Source organism: Nicrophorus vespilloides, unplaced genomic scaffold (assembly GCF_001412225.1).
Source record: "Nicrophorus vespilloides isolate i.1.1-1 unplaced genomic scaffold, Nicve_v1.0, whole genome shotgun sequence".
Classification (NCBI taxonomy): Eukaryota; Metazoa; Arthropoda; class Insecta; order Coleoptera; family Silphidae; genus Nicrophorus; species Nicrophorus vespilloides.
The window spans coordinates 81-18,316 of NW_017099608.1; the positions used below are offsets into that span (position 1 = coordinate 81).

An 18,236-nucleotide genomic window follows, 5' to 3' on the forward strand; every position below is an offset into this window, starting at 1 on the left:
GATTTTCTATAATATGTAGAATGAATCCAAAAGACGCATGTGAAAGCTGAATGTTTGGGGAATCTAGCAAGTATCGATATATTACTGTGGTTTTAGCCGTTTGGATGTAATTCGTGTTCAAAATTTAAAAAATGATCGAAAATGCAGTGTTTTTACATTTCATTGATTTCAAAATGTTGAAAATAACTCTATCCTATTCGTTTTTTTTTATTTACACGGTTTTACATTAAAAAAGTTACAATTTCGATTTATACGTTTTTCCCAGGAACCTATAGAAAACAATATTTTCAGAAACAATTTCGAAAATTCATTACATAATGAAAGATATAATCAAATTTGTGCAAAAAATCTGGATGTTTTTTTTTTAACGAATTATATGAAGTTATTGATTTAGTAAAAGCCATTTAAAAATCTGTTAATACCGAACGTGAAAATACAAAGAAAATAATTACACTGATTCTGTGTACATTTGCAAACCAGTAATAACGCTCGCTCTAACGAGCTTGTTTGACACAATGTACTCATTAAAACGGACTAATTGCAACACTAAAACGAAAAAACAGACGAGCAACAAACGTAGGGGTTGGAGGTTGGTTTTCCCCCACGTTTCGTCTCGCCACCCTCATGAAAATGTTTGTGACTGTGAAAATAATACGAAATGAGTAGGTAGCTTCGACCGCTTGCCAATTAATTTAAACGCTGCAGTTCTATGACGCAATCCTCGGTGAAAGCACAGAACCATTAAACTCGGATGGTTTCCGATAATAATGATGTATGTACGTATGTATGCATGGATTCGCGTCTCTGATTCTAAGAAAAACTCGATCGTTCGAAATCCGTTCTTTTCAATAACATCCTTGCACTTGCAGCAGCTTTCCAAGAAGTGGACAACAAAACACAACACACGACTACTTACAGTATTTACAGTTGACGGAGTGTAATAACGATGTTTGGTAATAAACGCGACGAGGAAATACTCTCGACCTGCTCTCTCACCCTTTTGTAAACTTTTGCTGAATTTCTACGGCAACATCTGATATAAATCAATAGAATGGGTGGGGAAAGAGCGACGGAAATAATGCTGTGCACGTGGGAATTTTGTACATGCTCAACAGATTCACCCTGACCAACTCAAATATATTTACAGTCTGCAATGAGTAAATATAATTTAATTACTTTATAATGCTTGTAAAAAAATTCAAATTATATTTTGTATTTTAAAATACGTTAATATTTCAATAAAAATAACCAATATCTATTTTTTTCTTATTATGAACTTATATTAACTTTTAGACGAGAAAGTAATAATAATATAATATTTAAATATATAATTAATAAAATAATTAAAAAAATCTTGTTAACTTTAATTTGCAAAATAACGCGTATTGTTTCTAATTAAGAAATAACACTTTTTTTTAATTATGTAGTAATTAGTACTTCTAAAATTTAATCTGCGTATAATATTCAATTAAAAAAATACAAATAAGTAATACCAGCTTTTTAAATATGGAAAGTATTATCAAAATTGTAATAAAAAATATTTCATAAACTGTTATATGTGTGCAATAATTTGAATTTTTTGAAATAATTTTAATACGAATTATAATAATAATTAATAAAATTAATATATATAATGAAATAAATAATTGTTAATTTTGGTTTCATTCATTCATTTAAATAAATAAAGTTTGTAATGAAAGTTTATTTTTATTTATTTTTTTAATGAATTTGATCAAAAACTATGGCAATCGCAAGCCCGACAACCGAAATCCCGTCTATCAAAATCCCGACGTTCGAAATCCCAAGTGTATCAAAATCCCGACTATATCAAAATCCCGGCTATATTTCAAGCGTCGGGATTTTAATACAGCCGAGATAAAAAATCCTACTTATTAATTATGAAATTTTATTCCCAATGAAAATAACAGAACGTATGTATACTTTTTTTTATTATAACTTTCTCATTTAAGAAATAACAATTAGGAAATTATATAATTACTATATTTCAGCAGTAAACATTTTAAAAGAAAACAAAAATCAAACGATTATCGTTAAATATGAATTGAGAAATTGGGATTTGAAAACAAATAATAACGATTTCGTAAATATAAGTATTGAGAAATTATATAATTTTTTTTTTAAATCCTACTTATTAATTTGATGAAATTTTATTCCAAATTGAAATCCCGACCGACGTTCAAAATCCCGACTATATTTTAACCGTCGGGATTTCAATAGACGGTCTTTCGGTTGTCGGGCTTGTGATATAGAAACATTTTAAAAGAAAACAAAAATCAAACGATTCTCGTTAAATATGTATTGAGAAATTATATAATTTTTTTTTAAATCCTACTTATTAATTTGATGAAATTTTATTCCAAATAAAAATAACAGAACGTTTGTATACTTTTTTTTATTATAACTTTCTCATTTAAGAAATAACAATTAGGAAATTATATAATTACTATATTTCAGCAATAAACATTTTAAAAGAATACAAAAATCAAACGATTCTCGTTAAATATGTATTGAGAAATTATATAATATTTTTTTTTTTAAATCCTACTTATTAATTTGATGAAATTTTATTCCAAATGAAAATAAGAGAACGTTTGTATACTTTTTTCTTATAATAACTTCCTCATTTAAGAAATAACAATTAGGAAATTATATAATTACTATATTTCAGCAATAAACATTTTAAAAGAAAACAAAAATCAAACGATTCTCGTTAAATATGTATTGAGAAATTATATAATATTTTTTTTTTAAAATCCTACTTATTAATTTGATGAAATTTTATTCCAAATGAACGTTTGTATACTTTTTTTATTATAACTTTCTTATTTAAGAAATAACAATTAGGAAATTATATAATTACTATATTTCAGCAGTAAACATTTTAAAAGAAAACAAAAATCAAACGATTCTCGTTAAATATGTATTGAGAAATTATATAATTAATTTTTTTTTAAATCCTACTTATTAATTTGATGAAATTTTATTCCAAATGAACGTTTGTATACTTTTATTTATTATAACTTTCTTATTTAAGAAATAACAATTAGGAATTTATATAATTGAATTACCTTACGAAAACGCAGCACTAATATAATAGGTGTGATCACTAAAAAACAATTCTTACTTGGTCACGAAACGCGGTTTGTGCGACACGATGCATCAGCAATGGCTGCGCGCGCTAAACTAATTCTTATTGGGCACGAACTCGCATTTATTGTTAATATAACACGAATGCTCGAATCGGAGCAAATCGGAACGACGAATCAGGTGCAGCTGAGAGCAATAAACAAATCCATACATGGTTACGAAAACGCGTAACGATGAGTCATCTGCAACTGCGTATCTATAAACAAATTCTTTTGTGTGCACGAAAACTAGTGCGTTTTGTTTTAAATTTGCTGAATAATTAATCAATAAAAAATCGTAATTTAAACAAATTTTATTATGTAAGAACAGACTTGTTCTTCAAGAAATTACTATTAAAATAATAATAAACAAAATTTATTATATAATAGCCATAAAAAATTATAAGTAATAATTTTAAAATACAATAAAAACAATCTAATTACGATTGAGGCTTTATGAAGTAATAATCCGGCGCATCGTGCCGGGTAAATTTATTTATAAAGATAAAAAATATTGTAATTTATCAAATTATAAAATATATTTACTGCATTCTATTCGCCCTTTCTTATTTTATTTCATTAATAATTAAATTTAATTGATAGTTAATTAGAATTGGTTTTGAATAAGTTTTAGTTAATTTTTTTAATACAGTTCAAAACTATTATATAAACTAAAACAGAAATTATGTATAAAGTCATATAAATTCTTAAATGTAATAGGAATAAAATTAGATAAAATAAACTTATTGTATTTATACCGGAGAGTCGAACCGAAATTAAATACGTTCCGGTTTACGGTTATATTCCAAGTAAATGTTTATCCTTTCAGATTCGGTTTCGGTTTCATATAAAAATTTTGGTTCAGTTGATTCCGGTTGAAATTGAAATTTATAATCGAAAAAAAAATAAATTAGTTAAAATTTTAGTATAATTTTACCAAATTCCCTTCTTACTACTGTTTTCAATTATAAAATAATTAGTGACTAGTTTAAGACATGCATTTTAGAATGTTTTTTCGGTTATATTTACAGTAATATCCTTTTTAATCACTTTCATTTCACTTTGTTCTACTGTTAGTTGCGCAAGATTTGTGCCCTTTCTTATTCAAATTTTATTTTTATTTTGTCGATGGTTGTTTGAGAGACTTTTGTTTTTGAGTTTCTTCATATTCGGCTATATTTATATTGATGATCAAGCGTTCTCACGAAAATCGGCCTTGATAGTTTTGTTTATTATGTATTTGTTTATTTGAACAAAAATCGGAGTATTCACAGAGACTTCACATGGATGTCTCTTATACATTGTTTGTTTATATATTCTATTAACAATAGACCGACCAACACAATGTCCAAAAAATATATTTTTTCGAATGACTATATAATTAAATCCGGTGACAATCGCAAGCCCCACAACCGAAATCCCGTCTATCAAATTCCCGACGTTCGAAATCCTGACGTTCGAAATCCCGACTGTATCGAAATCTCGACTATATCGAAATCCCGACAACCATAATCCCGACTGTATCGAAAATGTCTTCAATAACATTTTTAAATTATTCCCGAGGGTGGTCACTTTTAAATTGTTATTAATAATAAATAACAACAATTAATAATTTAATTGTATTTGATATTATTTCATAATGTTAAGGTTTATTATAAATAATTCAACAAAATCAAATAATTTATTGTTATTAAAAATAAAAATGTAGCAAAGGTGACTACGCTCCGAAATAATTTTAAAATGTTATTGTAGAAATTTTCTATATAGTCGGGATTTTGATACAGTCGGAATATTGATATAGTCGGGATTATGGTTGTCGAGATTCTGATATTCTCGGGATTATGGTTGTCGAAATTTTGATATAGTCGGGATTTCGATACAGTCCGGATTTCGATAGACGGTATTTTGGTTGTCGGGCTTGCGATATAGACCCAATTAAACCAATACACTAGCACCGGCATATTACCATGAAAGAGCATACATAAAAGAAAGCGATTATGAATGAATTTAATGAAAAAAAATTGTACCAAAATTAACTGTATTTAAAAGTTTGTTCTGGTTTCGGTGTGTCAATTCAGCAATTTTTCGTTTCGGTTACAGTTACAGTTCTGTTAACAGGATTTTGATACAGTCGGAATTTTGATATAGTCGGGATTATGGTTGTCGAGATTCTAATACAGTCTGGATCTTGGTTGTCGAGATTTTGATATAGTCGGGGTTTCGATACAGTCGGGATTTTGATACAGTCGGAATATTGATATAGTCGGGATTATGGTTGTCGAGATTCTGATATTCTCGGGATTATGGTTGTCGAAATTTTGATATAGTCGGGATTTCGATACAGTCCGGATTTCGATAGACGGTATTTTGGTTGTCGGGCTTGCGATATAGACCCAATTAAACCAAACCACTAGCACCGGCACATTACCATCAAAGAGCATACATAAAAGAAAGCGATTATGAATGAATTTAATGGAAAAAACATTGAACCAAAATTAACCGTAATTAAAAGTTCGGTTTCGGTTTTGGTTTGTCAATTCAGCAATTTTTCGTTCCGGTTACAGTTAGTTCTGTAAACGGAATTTTGATACTGTCGGAATTATGGTTATCGGGATTTTGATACTGTCGGGATTTCCATACAGTCGTGATTTATAATGTCAGTAATTAGATTAACGGGATTTTGAAATTGAATTTCGTTTAACAGCAATATAATTTCAGTTTGAAAGGGTCAGTTCAATCGATTTATTTGCAGAAGCAAACTCAGCACAAGTGCTGAATTAAAAGACCATCTGCTACTGAAATTGTATATCTACCTCACTCTCCCTGTTTGACAAACACAATCTAAGCTAATTCACATTTCCTCTTGCTTTGATCGTTTCTAGAACAAAAGCTTCGACTGAACCAATTATAATTATTCAATCTATTATATCTCATAGATACACAAGAAATAATAAATTAAAAACATGCTAAAAAAGTGGAAAATTATAGTCAACGAGGCTGGATCATCTCTTCTTTAAGTATTATACTGTCCTTTTTTTTAATTTACTTTTTACCACATTCATAAGGCTTGATATCTATGTCAGATGATAGATTGCTTTAATAATAATAAATTTAAAAAAATATATATAATTAAATCTTATACTTATATAAATCTTAAATTAAATAATTCATATCCAATATAACTTAATTTTTAACTTTTAATCATTATTTTAGATCTGACCTTCCATAAACAATACCAAAATAAAAAAGTTGAACAAGATACTTGGGAAAACTATTAAACAACAAACTGGGTTGAGATGACCACATAAGCTTACAAAAATAAATGCTACGACTGTGAGAAAAATAAACAAATTTCTTCCGGATAAGTGCAAGTTGGCAGTGTATTGTAGTATGTTTACCTCTAGGATGTGCTATGATGTGGGAAAACACAACAAAATAAAACTTAAACGCATTAATAAAAACAACAAACAAAGCTAAAAAATATCCGTGACACACAATTACCGGATGTGGGGACACTGATAGAGGCACAGACAAACATATTAATACACAAAATAGTAAAAAAAATAAGACCCAGACAGATCTTTCAGATGCGACACCCATGATCATAATTACATAATACAAGAAATACAAGGATGGAACGTAATTCAACTAACATAATGAACAGGAGTTTGCTGGTGCAGGGCGTTGCACAATATAAAATGGTTCTACAGGAAATACGAATGGAAAACGACATCAACAAGTTATAAATAAAAATGATGTATTGGATACAAAATTTCAGAACGGTTTTTACTTTTTCTAAACCCGCTCAAAATACCGGTTCCAAAGAGCATGCCAAAAGAACATAAGAAAAATTATGATAAAAAAATGTATAATAGATAATGTAAAAATTGTATATAAATAAATAAAATTGAAATATACAACTTGACTAAGAAATAATTTTAATTTTGTTTTAAAGAATTTATTAATAGAAGTATTAGCACTTATTTATAAGTTCATTTATAGTTGAGTCATTATTAATATTTCTTATAAATAGATTATTGACGTGGGGACATGCGGATGTGGGGATATGTGGGTGTTTCTAAATCCGTGCACGCTGCTGAAAATATTGTTTTCCAAGGAAATCCTTCATAAATTCTTATTGCAGGTGCAATATAAGAAATGTTTATCTAAAAATTTATAATTTATACTTCCTTTAATGAGGTGATGTAAGGGGACCACAACACATACGATTTTATTTTTCAATTGGTTTGTGAGCAAATTTAAAAATAAATTTATACATTTATTTTTTTTAGAGATTTGTGATTGAATGAAACTAACAAAGGGTTCATTTTTTTGTCTCTTCGATATGGAACGCATCACCCCCATAGCAACACGTGATTTGTACGAACGTAGCAACAGGGGTGTTCTCTCCCCAGACCGACAAATCGATTAGCTACAGATGAACTTGTGAAAAATATATTCATAGCACAAACAAACTAAATGTTTGCACAGGAATCAAATTTTACTGAAAACAGGAAGTAATTGTTTGTTTATTAAATAAATAATTTAACAAATAATCTTTCACAATCATAAATTATTGTCTTTATCTTGTAATGATTTCTATGAAAGTAAGTTGTTTTGTTGTTGTTGTTGGTGTTTATGTAATTTAAAATATGCAAAGGTTTTCACCAAGTCGGATGAAATTTTGCATCGCCGCATTTTATATGCGTATCCATTAAATCCTGCTGTATCGATCGATGCGCGAAGCAAGTGCATTTCAATATCAGCTGTTGCGCATTTTCCCGGATCCCCGATCCTCGCATATATTTTACAACCCTTAATGCATGAAAACAAATAAATACATCATTTGAATTTGAAACCTCACTAAGCCGCACTATGCGAGGTATTTCTGTAATATAAATACAACAGACATCTTGATCGAAATGAATTTTCCACCCCTTAATACAAAAGTAATTAAAATTCTAGAATTAATTTTTTCAATTAAAATTTTGAAACCGGACTATACTGAATCAGGACTGATTGAAGTCGCACTATGCGAAGTATTTCTGTAATAGAAATAAAACAGACATCTTAAAATTTATCTTTTCAATTAAAATTTTAAAACCGGACTATAGCGAAACAGGACTGATCGAAATTTATTTTTCAATTAAAACTTGAAAACCGGACTATAGTGAGTCAGGACTGATCAAATCCGCACTATGTGAAGTATTTCTGTAAAAGAAATACAACTGACATCTTGATCTAAATGATTTGTCCACCCCTTAATACGAAATTAATTAAAATTTTAGAATTTATTTTTTCAATTAAAATTTTGAAACCGGACTATAGTGAATCAGGATTGATCGAATCCGTACTATGTGAGCTATTTCTGTAATTTAAATACAACAGACATATTGATCGAAATGAATTTTCCACCTCTTAATACAAAATTAATTAAAATCCTAGAATTCATTTTTTTTAAATTTATTTTTCAATTAAAATTTTAAAACCGGACTATAGTGAATCAGGACTGATCGAAACCGCACTATGTGAGCTATTTCTGTAATTTAAATACAACAGACATCTTCATCGAAATGAATTTTCCACCCCTTAATACGAAATTAATTAAAATTCTAGAATTTATTTTTTCAATTAAAATTTTGAAACCGGACTATACTGAATCAGGACTGATCGAAGCCGCACTATGCGAGGTATTTCTGTAATAGAAATACAACAGACATCTTAAAATTTATCTTTTCAATTAAAATTTTAAAACCGGACTATAGTGAAACAGGACTGATCGAAATTTATTTTTCAATTAAAACTTTAAAACCGAACTATAGTAAATCAGGACTGATCGAAGCCGGACTATGCGAGGTATTTCTGTAATAGAAATACAACATACATCTTGATCGAAATGAATTTTCCACCCCTTAATACAAAATTAATTAAAATTTTAGAATTTATTTTTTCAATTAAAATTTTGAATCCGGACTATAGTGTAACAGGACTGTTCGAAGCCGCACTATGCGAGGTATTTCTGTAATAGAAATACAACAGACAACTTGATCAAAATGAATTTTCCACCCCTTAATACGAAATTAATTAAAATTCTAGAATTTATTTTTTCAATTAAAATTTTGAAACCGGACTATACTGATTCAGAACTGATCGAAGTCGCACTAGGTATTACTATAATATAAAAACAACAGACATCTTGATCGAAATGAATTTTCCACCTCTTAATACAAAATTAATTAAAATTCTAGAATTTATTTTTTCAATTAAAATTTTGAAACCGTACTATACTGAATCAGGACTGATCGAAGTCGCACTATGCGAGGTATTTCTGTAATAGAAATACAACAGACATCTTGATGAACTCATCGATCCAAATGAAATTTTCACCCCTTAGTACGAAATTAATTAATCCGATTCGTTTATTTGCTCTGGAACATGAACATCGTTAGCTATTTAATTGCAAAGCGTGGGGGTGGTTGGAATCGATGTTTTCGAGAAACCGGAGATTCGGCCGATGCTCAACTATACCGGATACGAATTTCAGCGTCGTCACTAACGATCATCCGGATCGGGTATCCTGTTTACCGACAACGAATAATGTGTATCGTACAATCTTCTCATTCCTACGATCCAATATTATTCCAGATAGACGGAATCCGTGCCACCTATAAACATGTTTACGAATTCTGTCTTCTATTTGATTTTCAGAGGAAATAGAATCGTACAACCCGACAATTTATTTACGATCCTCACAATCCTAGTTTTGAATACACTAATAATAATAATCAAATACAGTTAGTCCTAGGTTTACACCGCCAAATCACAATACCGCCACCGCAGTGTGATTACCCGATTTTCCTACTTTGACTGAGAGTATACCTATATGGCTTCATTTTACGCCGTTTCGATTTGCGTCAACTTTTGTAGGAACGGAACTGCGGCGTAAACCAAATTCTACCTCTAATTGTTGGACAAATACAAAACTTGATTTTCAAATATTTCAATTATAGCCAAAACTTACAAATAATAGTAATAAAAATATTTGAAAACATTTGCTTACATGAAAATTCGTACAAATAAACTTATTATTTACATTTTTTACTTGAAATATTAAGAACAAAAAACTTGCTGAATTTGTAATATAAAAAATAAATAAATAAATGAAAATTTAGGATAAAATTCTTAATTAATTAAAAATTAAATTAACATAATTACAGTTTATAAACTAAAGAAACGTACTTTCGTCTTTCTCGAGATTATCGAACTGATGAAAATTGCAACAAAAACTCATAGTTATTAATCAGATATTCATTTTGAATAATATCCTCTAAACGCAATCGATTACACGACGTGATCCGTTTTTAATTAGTTCGAACTCGGTTTTAATACTTGCAAGTCGACGACTATGCCAATGGATAAGCCCACATCTGAAATTTAATTACTTTACTCTTCTGTAATCTCTGCTCTTCGTTTTATAAGAAACTTTCTATCTTATACACATCTGTGATTATAACTTTCTAGTTTATGAAAAACCGATGTTAATAATAAAAAGAAGCTCTTTGAATAATTTATTAATTATTTTTATTAATTTACATTAGAAATTAATTTATTTTTAATAATATTCTTAATATAACAATTTAACGTTTTTTCTACTATTTCTGTATGAAATTTTGAAATAATTCCATTCAATAAGCAAATATGAATTGTTAACAAAATTGAAATGTTAATTCCAGTTTCATTTAGTAATAATGAAAAAGTAATGCAAATAAAGTTCGATTTTATTTCATTTAAGCCGTAAGTACTAGGGATGGGTCAAAGTGACCCCTTGATATTATTCTGCTTCAAAAAGATTCAAATAAGAGACCTGATCACTTGAAGATGTTGTAGGCTGAGTAACCATATCCAATTCATACTTTGTTTTGTTTCTATCCAGTTTTGAAAATATTCAAATAATAGATATTAACACTTCCATATCCTATGATCAAATTGATGATTGCTTGAAGTTGTTGCCACTGAGTAACCATAACCAACCACAAACTTTGGTTCTCTTATCCTGCTTAAAAAAAATTAAATAAGAGACTGAGCACAACCATATTCTTTGAACACATATTACAAACTGAAAAATAATCTCTGAAAAAACATGATATATAGCATCAGGTTTGTTATGGCCTATCTGAGGGTGTATTTGCGCGATGCAACGTTATTTCCCTCACGGTCACCCCTTGTCCTTCCACACTTCTCTAAGTATTATCGACAGTGTCAACAGCGATTCAACAGTGCGAATAATTGGATCCTGTCATTCATCAACGCCACTCGAGTTTATTGAATAATCAAAATTATGAGTTTAAAGTACACCTGCAACCGGCGGATGCTAATTACATCTATTCCTAGAACGTTACGTAAGAACACTCTTGCAGCGGAGCCTGCTCGATATTGATTCTATACTTTTTTTACGATGTATTTCAAATGGATAATTCTGAAAGATTTAATTATATGAATTTCAACTGCCGTCTGCAGGAAATTGTTTCGTAATCAACTCGGCATTAATATAATTAATAATTAATATTCAGAAAAATCAAAACAATACGTGTTATTTTGAAGCTGCAGATTCACATGGAAATATGCATTATTTTTAGTTGATTAAATGTATACATTTCGCATATACAATTAGTTTTGATTTATTTGAATTTAGTCCAATCAACACCAAATTTCATGTTAATACCATAACAATATATCTTGATTACAAGTGAAAATTTTAATAAATCGATATTTTCCATAAGCTTTTCATTTAATTTCGCAATATTTTCAATACAAAATCATTTCCAACCAAAAATTTAATATTTCAATTTTTATAGGAAAATCGTAAAAAATATATACATTTGCCAATAAAATTTTCCTAAGGACCAAAAGTCTTTCAAACCGCAATTTTTCTCATGTTTCATCCCATTTTTCAATATTTTATTTTTCTTGTCTGCCTTTGATAATGGGAAACAGACAGTTCTCATCGATTATCTTTTTTTTTTTAATTTATATATTTTGAAAAGCTTTCTGCAAGTGACTAGATCTTATAATAAACTTGAACAAACGAGCGTTATTCACGTGTAATTACACGTGTTTCGTGTAATAACGTGACTAAATATATTTAGTTCATACTTGTCAGCGTTGCACAATTTACTTTAATATTCTTTTAAAACTACGTTTTTGTCAAGCTTCTGTTGGGCACGTTTCTCGTCGCAAAAGAGAAACAAATAAATTCCATTTTATTCCACCCTAAGTATTTCAATCATGACGTACATAATTTTTTTTTAATTCGTCCTCGAACGCTGTATACTCGAATCGTTTATGAACGCATAAACGCTTAAACGAGGTTTATTTACAACGTAGTTTTTTTTGATATTAAGTTTATTTTGAATTTAATTTTTTTTATACATTACACAGATTATATTTAAAAAATAATTTATATGAGTTGAGGGGGTTGGGTTGGGTTATAGTTCCACACGGCACTAAATCCGTATCCACATTATCCGAGGTTTTATTACGCATAATATGATAAAAAAAAATATATGAAGGAACGTGTCAATTGCAGCTTGCATTTTAGCAAAAACAATATAAAAAAATATGCGTATTCATATTAACATCTGGTCGATGTTTACTACCCGATACGCTGTGCGTATTTTGGCTACCTCATGATTTATTATTGTGTGTCGTTTTTATTATGCAACCATAAAGAAATTCGAAATCCGAACAGCCGTACGTTCCAAACAATAACACCAGTTTATTGGTTTATTGAGTAGCGGTTGTAAAAAAAATGCGTCCGATGGAAATTGTTTTAGAAGCTCGATAATGATTTATTGTCCCCTCTTGTTTTCTCGACAAATGCGTTTGGATACCAGCCAAAAGCTTTTTTTAGTTTTATACGTGTTGAATGAATAACACCTGGTATTATATGTAAAACTGTTGTTTTTCCGACACTTCTTTTCTTTAATTGAATACCGTTAACTTAATATAAATTATTGTGAACACATACGATTCTGTGAATATTTCTATTTCATTTGATTGTTCCACCTTTATTAATTGTTAATTAACTAAAACTTAAAAACACTGCTTTTTAGAGACTTATTTTGTCGTGTCTCGGGATGGATGGACACTGTGAAATATTTTCTTCGGTTATCTGTTGTCGAGTCTTAGGTAAATAATTTTGTAAATAATTAATTTTACTTGTAGTTTATTATTTTAATATTTGTTATTTGCTTCTATTTCCTTAACAATACTTCTAAGACTATGAAGTTGTTCCTTTAACGATACTTCTAAGACTAATTCAAATACTAATTATATGTATACAATTAACTAAACAACAGGAGAGTGGAAGTTCTAGGAGTAAGGCACAGATTACTGCGGAATCTGTTTTTGGTTCCTAGTTAAAAATTTGAAGAAATCTTCTTATCGGTTATTACACTCGATGGAATTGCCTATTCTGCATCTTGTTTCCCATGTTTTCCCCATATGAATGGTTGGACAAAATAAGTTCATTACGCGAAAAGAACAAATGCCACGTAAATGATTGAGGATTCATTTGATTTTGTAAATACTTGGCTTTAATTTGAGTATTTAATATCTTTTCTATATTTATTGAATGTCGAGTAAATAAGTAAAATGCTTTTCCTAGAATGATTTTTGTTTACTTGAAATTATACAACTTATTACACAGAAATGAATTGGTAAATTCATTTGATTCTGTGAACATTTCTGTTTGATTTGAGTTTTCAATTTGTAAAGACACTAAATTTTGTTCACATCAGCTTATAACAAAAAAAAAATATTTGATTTTGGAAAAATTAATCCGTAATTTGAATCTTTAACTATCTTTATTAGATATTGAGTAATTAAATAAAATGTTGAAATGCTGGTCCTTCTTCACTAAATATTTAAGAAACTTTTAGTTTTAGTTGAAGTGCATTTGAATTAACATTATTTTATATACTCGATAGATTTATAAGTTGCGTGTGCATTTTTATTATTCCACATACTCGACTAATGTATAAGTTGCGTGCTCATTTTTAATCAAAATAGTTTTATCCAATTTGAACTTTTCCTGTTCTGTTCGCATCCACAGAATGAGGAAATAAAGATGAAAAAATGCATGTAGGGGTCCAAAGCCAATCAAAGTTTTAATAGAGTTATATAAAAAATTAAAATATGTACATTTGTATGAGATAACATGGAATATATTGATGCAGAGACGAAACCAATCGAAGTACATATTTCATTTCTGGTGTCCACGCAGCCACGCCGCTCCCTGAAAGATGCCGGCAAGGCCCTATCGATTTTCCTCCACAACGATGACCTAGTCTACTCCAAACCATGTTATAACCAAACTTTGCTTCCCTTCAATGGCTAAACCCTTTCTAATTTTCAAGTTCATATCAAAAATGTATACAAACATTAGATGATTCATTTAACATGCTCAAACTTATTTCATTTCAGATTGTTGTTTACTCTATAACTAAGCTTAGCTACCTTCTAAGCAATTAAACAAATACAACTGAAACTGGTTTTATTTGGCAGATTAGATTAATTAAAAATTACTTATATAAAACCTAAAGTAAGCTAAGTAAAATTGAAATAAAGCTATAAATTAGAAATCAACAGATACTCATTCATTAGACTTACCTATAAGAAAAGGGCTCCTCTTGCAGCAAAAGGAGTTTTACATCGCCACGAACATTCCCAATCTACTTTTTTACAGTTGATATCATACTTTTTTTTATCTGAATCATGAAATGCCAGGGCTTCGAGAGCATTGCCGATTCGTGGTGTTGCGCGACGCGGCTCTCCCTTACTACTAGGGTTGCAGAGCGCATACCGGCCTGGATTTAACGCGCCGCATACGTATTTAACCGCTCGAATGCCGCCCTACGACCCTTGAAGTTCTGAAAATGTTGTCTTAGTACCAAATATCATCTGTTCTCCGGTGACCGTAGAATTTAATGGTTGTTTTTATAGATAATATATTTGATCAAACTCATTTATGAACATTTTGTACGTACATTGAAAGCTTTATTAGATATTTACTCATCATTACAGACATGGATTTAACTTCTTTTTTTCATCGTTAAAGTTTACAGTTACAGACACTTTCAATACACTTATTTCATTTTATATAACACCCATAAAACATTTATTTTTTATTATAGACCTTTATTGATTTGTTACAATTACGTGAAGAAACGTTATATCATTTTTGTGGGTAATATCATCTATCATTTGAAGAACTTTTTCCAATAAAGGTTTACATTATATATAATAGACGTAAAGTCACAAGTAACACTTAATACAACAAGGAACATATTTCTTATGTAATGGACTTTAAATCCAATATATTAATTAGTTTTTAATCTCAATAACACAACATTTGCTCAAGGTATGCGACTGAGGTAATATAACATATTTAGGGGATAGTTCAGCAGAAGTACATCAAGTATTTAAGCGTAGCAGTTTGTTTTTGTTTCTTTTTTTTAGCAATTGCAACATTTAAGCAATAAGACAGTTAATGTAACATATATAGCAATGAATAATTTCACATACAGAACATTTAGAAATAGCCATATTTTGCGTCAATAACAATTACACAAATTATTCAGAAAGAGAGAACCTGGATTCACTTTCATCGTCGCTTGTAGCAGCATCATCGTACTTTTCGTCTCCATCGTCGGCAGCTGTAATTTAGAAAGAGAAAAAAAAATTAATGTTGAGTAACCTAACATTACCACTTAACTTACCAACATCCATGTTTAATTTAGCTTCTTCGTCCATCGGAGTTACAAAATGAGCAGATTGCCTGAGGTTGGACACTCCAGAAGTACTTGGTACAGCAATGTTTTCCTCGATTTCATCATCTATATCCTTGAACGTGATGTCCAAGCCGATTTCTTCAATGGAATCCTCAAAGCCTTCCTCAAATACTTCCTCGATGCAATGATTTGCCTCGAATGGAATATTAGTGTTTTCAGAGATTTCGCCAGTGGCCAAAGAAAATCTCAGATTTATAGGTTGACCCAGCATTCTAGACATCCTCCTTTCTCCTCTGCCAGAATTTCTATTCTCTCCAAAAGCATCTTTCTTCTCCATTTCGAAAATGCTTGCAACCAATTTGCGTGCTACCTCGTGACGTTTCTCGATTTGCATGTTGAGATTCTTTGGGAAAGTCGCGTGATAACGACGGATCTTCTTAATAGCTTTTTTGGGCCTTTCGGTATCATTATGGTGGTTTGGAAATGGGAATTGAAGAACAACTGTGTTGGACTCGAAATGGTAGAACGAAATCGGTTCTCCAGAATTCCTCATATGCAGGCGCCTAGGATTGACGTACATCGAAATGTTGATAAAGTTTCTCGACGGACCGTACTGAATACATCTAGATTCTCTAAACAGATCTTCCTGCTCGCCGAAACAATCTTTGATGTATTTCGAAATAATTCCATCAACAATTTCAAGGTTTCTTGAGGAAAGCCTAAGCCGCTCATATGGATAGTTATATTTCGACAGAATATTATTATTGATTATAGCGCAAGCTTTCAAAGTCGAAGCATTCTGTTTGTTAGAAGATCCTTGCGCGCAGACAAAATTATATGTGATTCTTGTAGTTGCAATACTTGTTGATGGAGTTGGGTTTGGGTTCGGCTCAGATGTGTTCGGATCTTGAGTTAACTCGTAGATGAGCCTCCTCCTCCTCCTCTCTTGATCGTCCATAGCTTTGTTCTTTGAAGAATCATCGAAATTTGAATAACTGAAGCAAATCGATACATCAACATTTTTACTGCCCTGCGTGTTCTCTTCGCACGGAAGTGTCCATTCATTGAAATCCAAAAACTCAGGTATCGGCCCTTGGACATTAGGGCAAATAGTACCATTGTGCATTAGATCAATTGGAGGTGGCATTGGTCCAATGAGTGTAGAATCCATCGAAGACACCTGATTCTGCGCATCAACTTCGGTGTCATGCAATAACTTCTGAGCATCCCTATCAATTAAGTCCAATAGGAACTGATCATCAGCCTCTTCAGTGGTATTGGGTTGGGTTTGCTGGTTTACAGGCGAACAGTTCGGAGAGTCCTCGGTTTCAGAAGAAGCAGATTCATCAATGCAGAGTGCATTAGATTCCAACGATCGCGAATCATCGTCCAAGAAGCCCACTTTTGGGTAAAGAAGAGCTTTGGAGACAGCCCCATTGACGATTTCGAGCACTGTAGCTTCGTTAGATAAATCTAAATAATCTAAGTTTCCACATATCGGAATCGGTGGAGATACAGAGCAACCTCTGGAGAACGGTTGCTCTTCTTCCGAAGCGTTGGAATCTACCTCGTCCACTTTATCAACATCTTCAGTAATATGCTCTATGCTCTGTTCCATTAACTTATTAAACTCATCCATCGTGCTTAGATTTTCAACAGTTACCTGTTGCTGTTACGAGAATTACTTCTTTCTCCCGCCTTTATATTTATTATTCTCGTGCAGTATACTAATATATTAAATCATCTCATCGAGGTATAGAATAAGCTCTTGCATGGTAAAATTGTCAAATTCACAGCGACACTGAAATCTGGTATTTTCAAAATAAGAGCGTATAGAAATGTTTGAAATTTAATTCAATTAATTTGTATCATCGCTTATTACAACCACTCGTATGCATGCATGAAAATTATATGCAGACTTACTTAGTAAAGCTTTAATTGAACTGGGGAGCTCCTTGATGTTGCACCACCGGCTGCTACGTTTAGACTGCTGTACTTGTTGCACAACGGGTAGCTTGCAACTGGCAGGAATCTGGGTCATTTAATCTGGAAGCGTCGCGACGCGCAGACGGTATTGAAATGAAACAGCTAGAGCGTATGCGTTTCTCTGTCGTGATCATCGTTGGTACGTTGGTTGGCCATGCAAAGCGCATGTTGGCCAGAAATACCACCCTTTACGACCAACCGTTTCCTTGTTTTCAGTTTTACTTTGAACATAATCGATCGTTACCGAGAATCCTGCCAATCCCTGGACTAGGATCGGCTCCCTTCCTTAGTTCAGTTCAGCCCTTAACTCCTC

The 18,236-nt window shown here is 31.0% G+C and overlaps 1 protein-coding gene across 1 annotated transcript; it reads right to left on the minus strand.

The window, feature by feature from the left end:
- Positions 1-15,808: 15,808 nt before the first annotated feature.
- LOC108564854 lies at positions 15,809-17,960 on the minus strand (the record flags this gene model as incomplete). Its single annotated transcript, XM_017924024.1, has 3 exons — positions 17,861-17,960; positions 15,926-17,745; positions 15,809-15,862 (listed from the first exon to the last, which is right to left on the minus strand). Coding segments are annotated over exons 2-3 (1,705 nt in total), but the record flags the coding sequence as incomplete, so codon positions are not given.
- Positions 17,961-18,236: the final 276 nt, after the last annotated feature.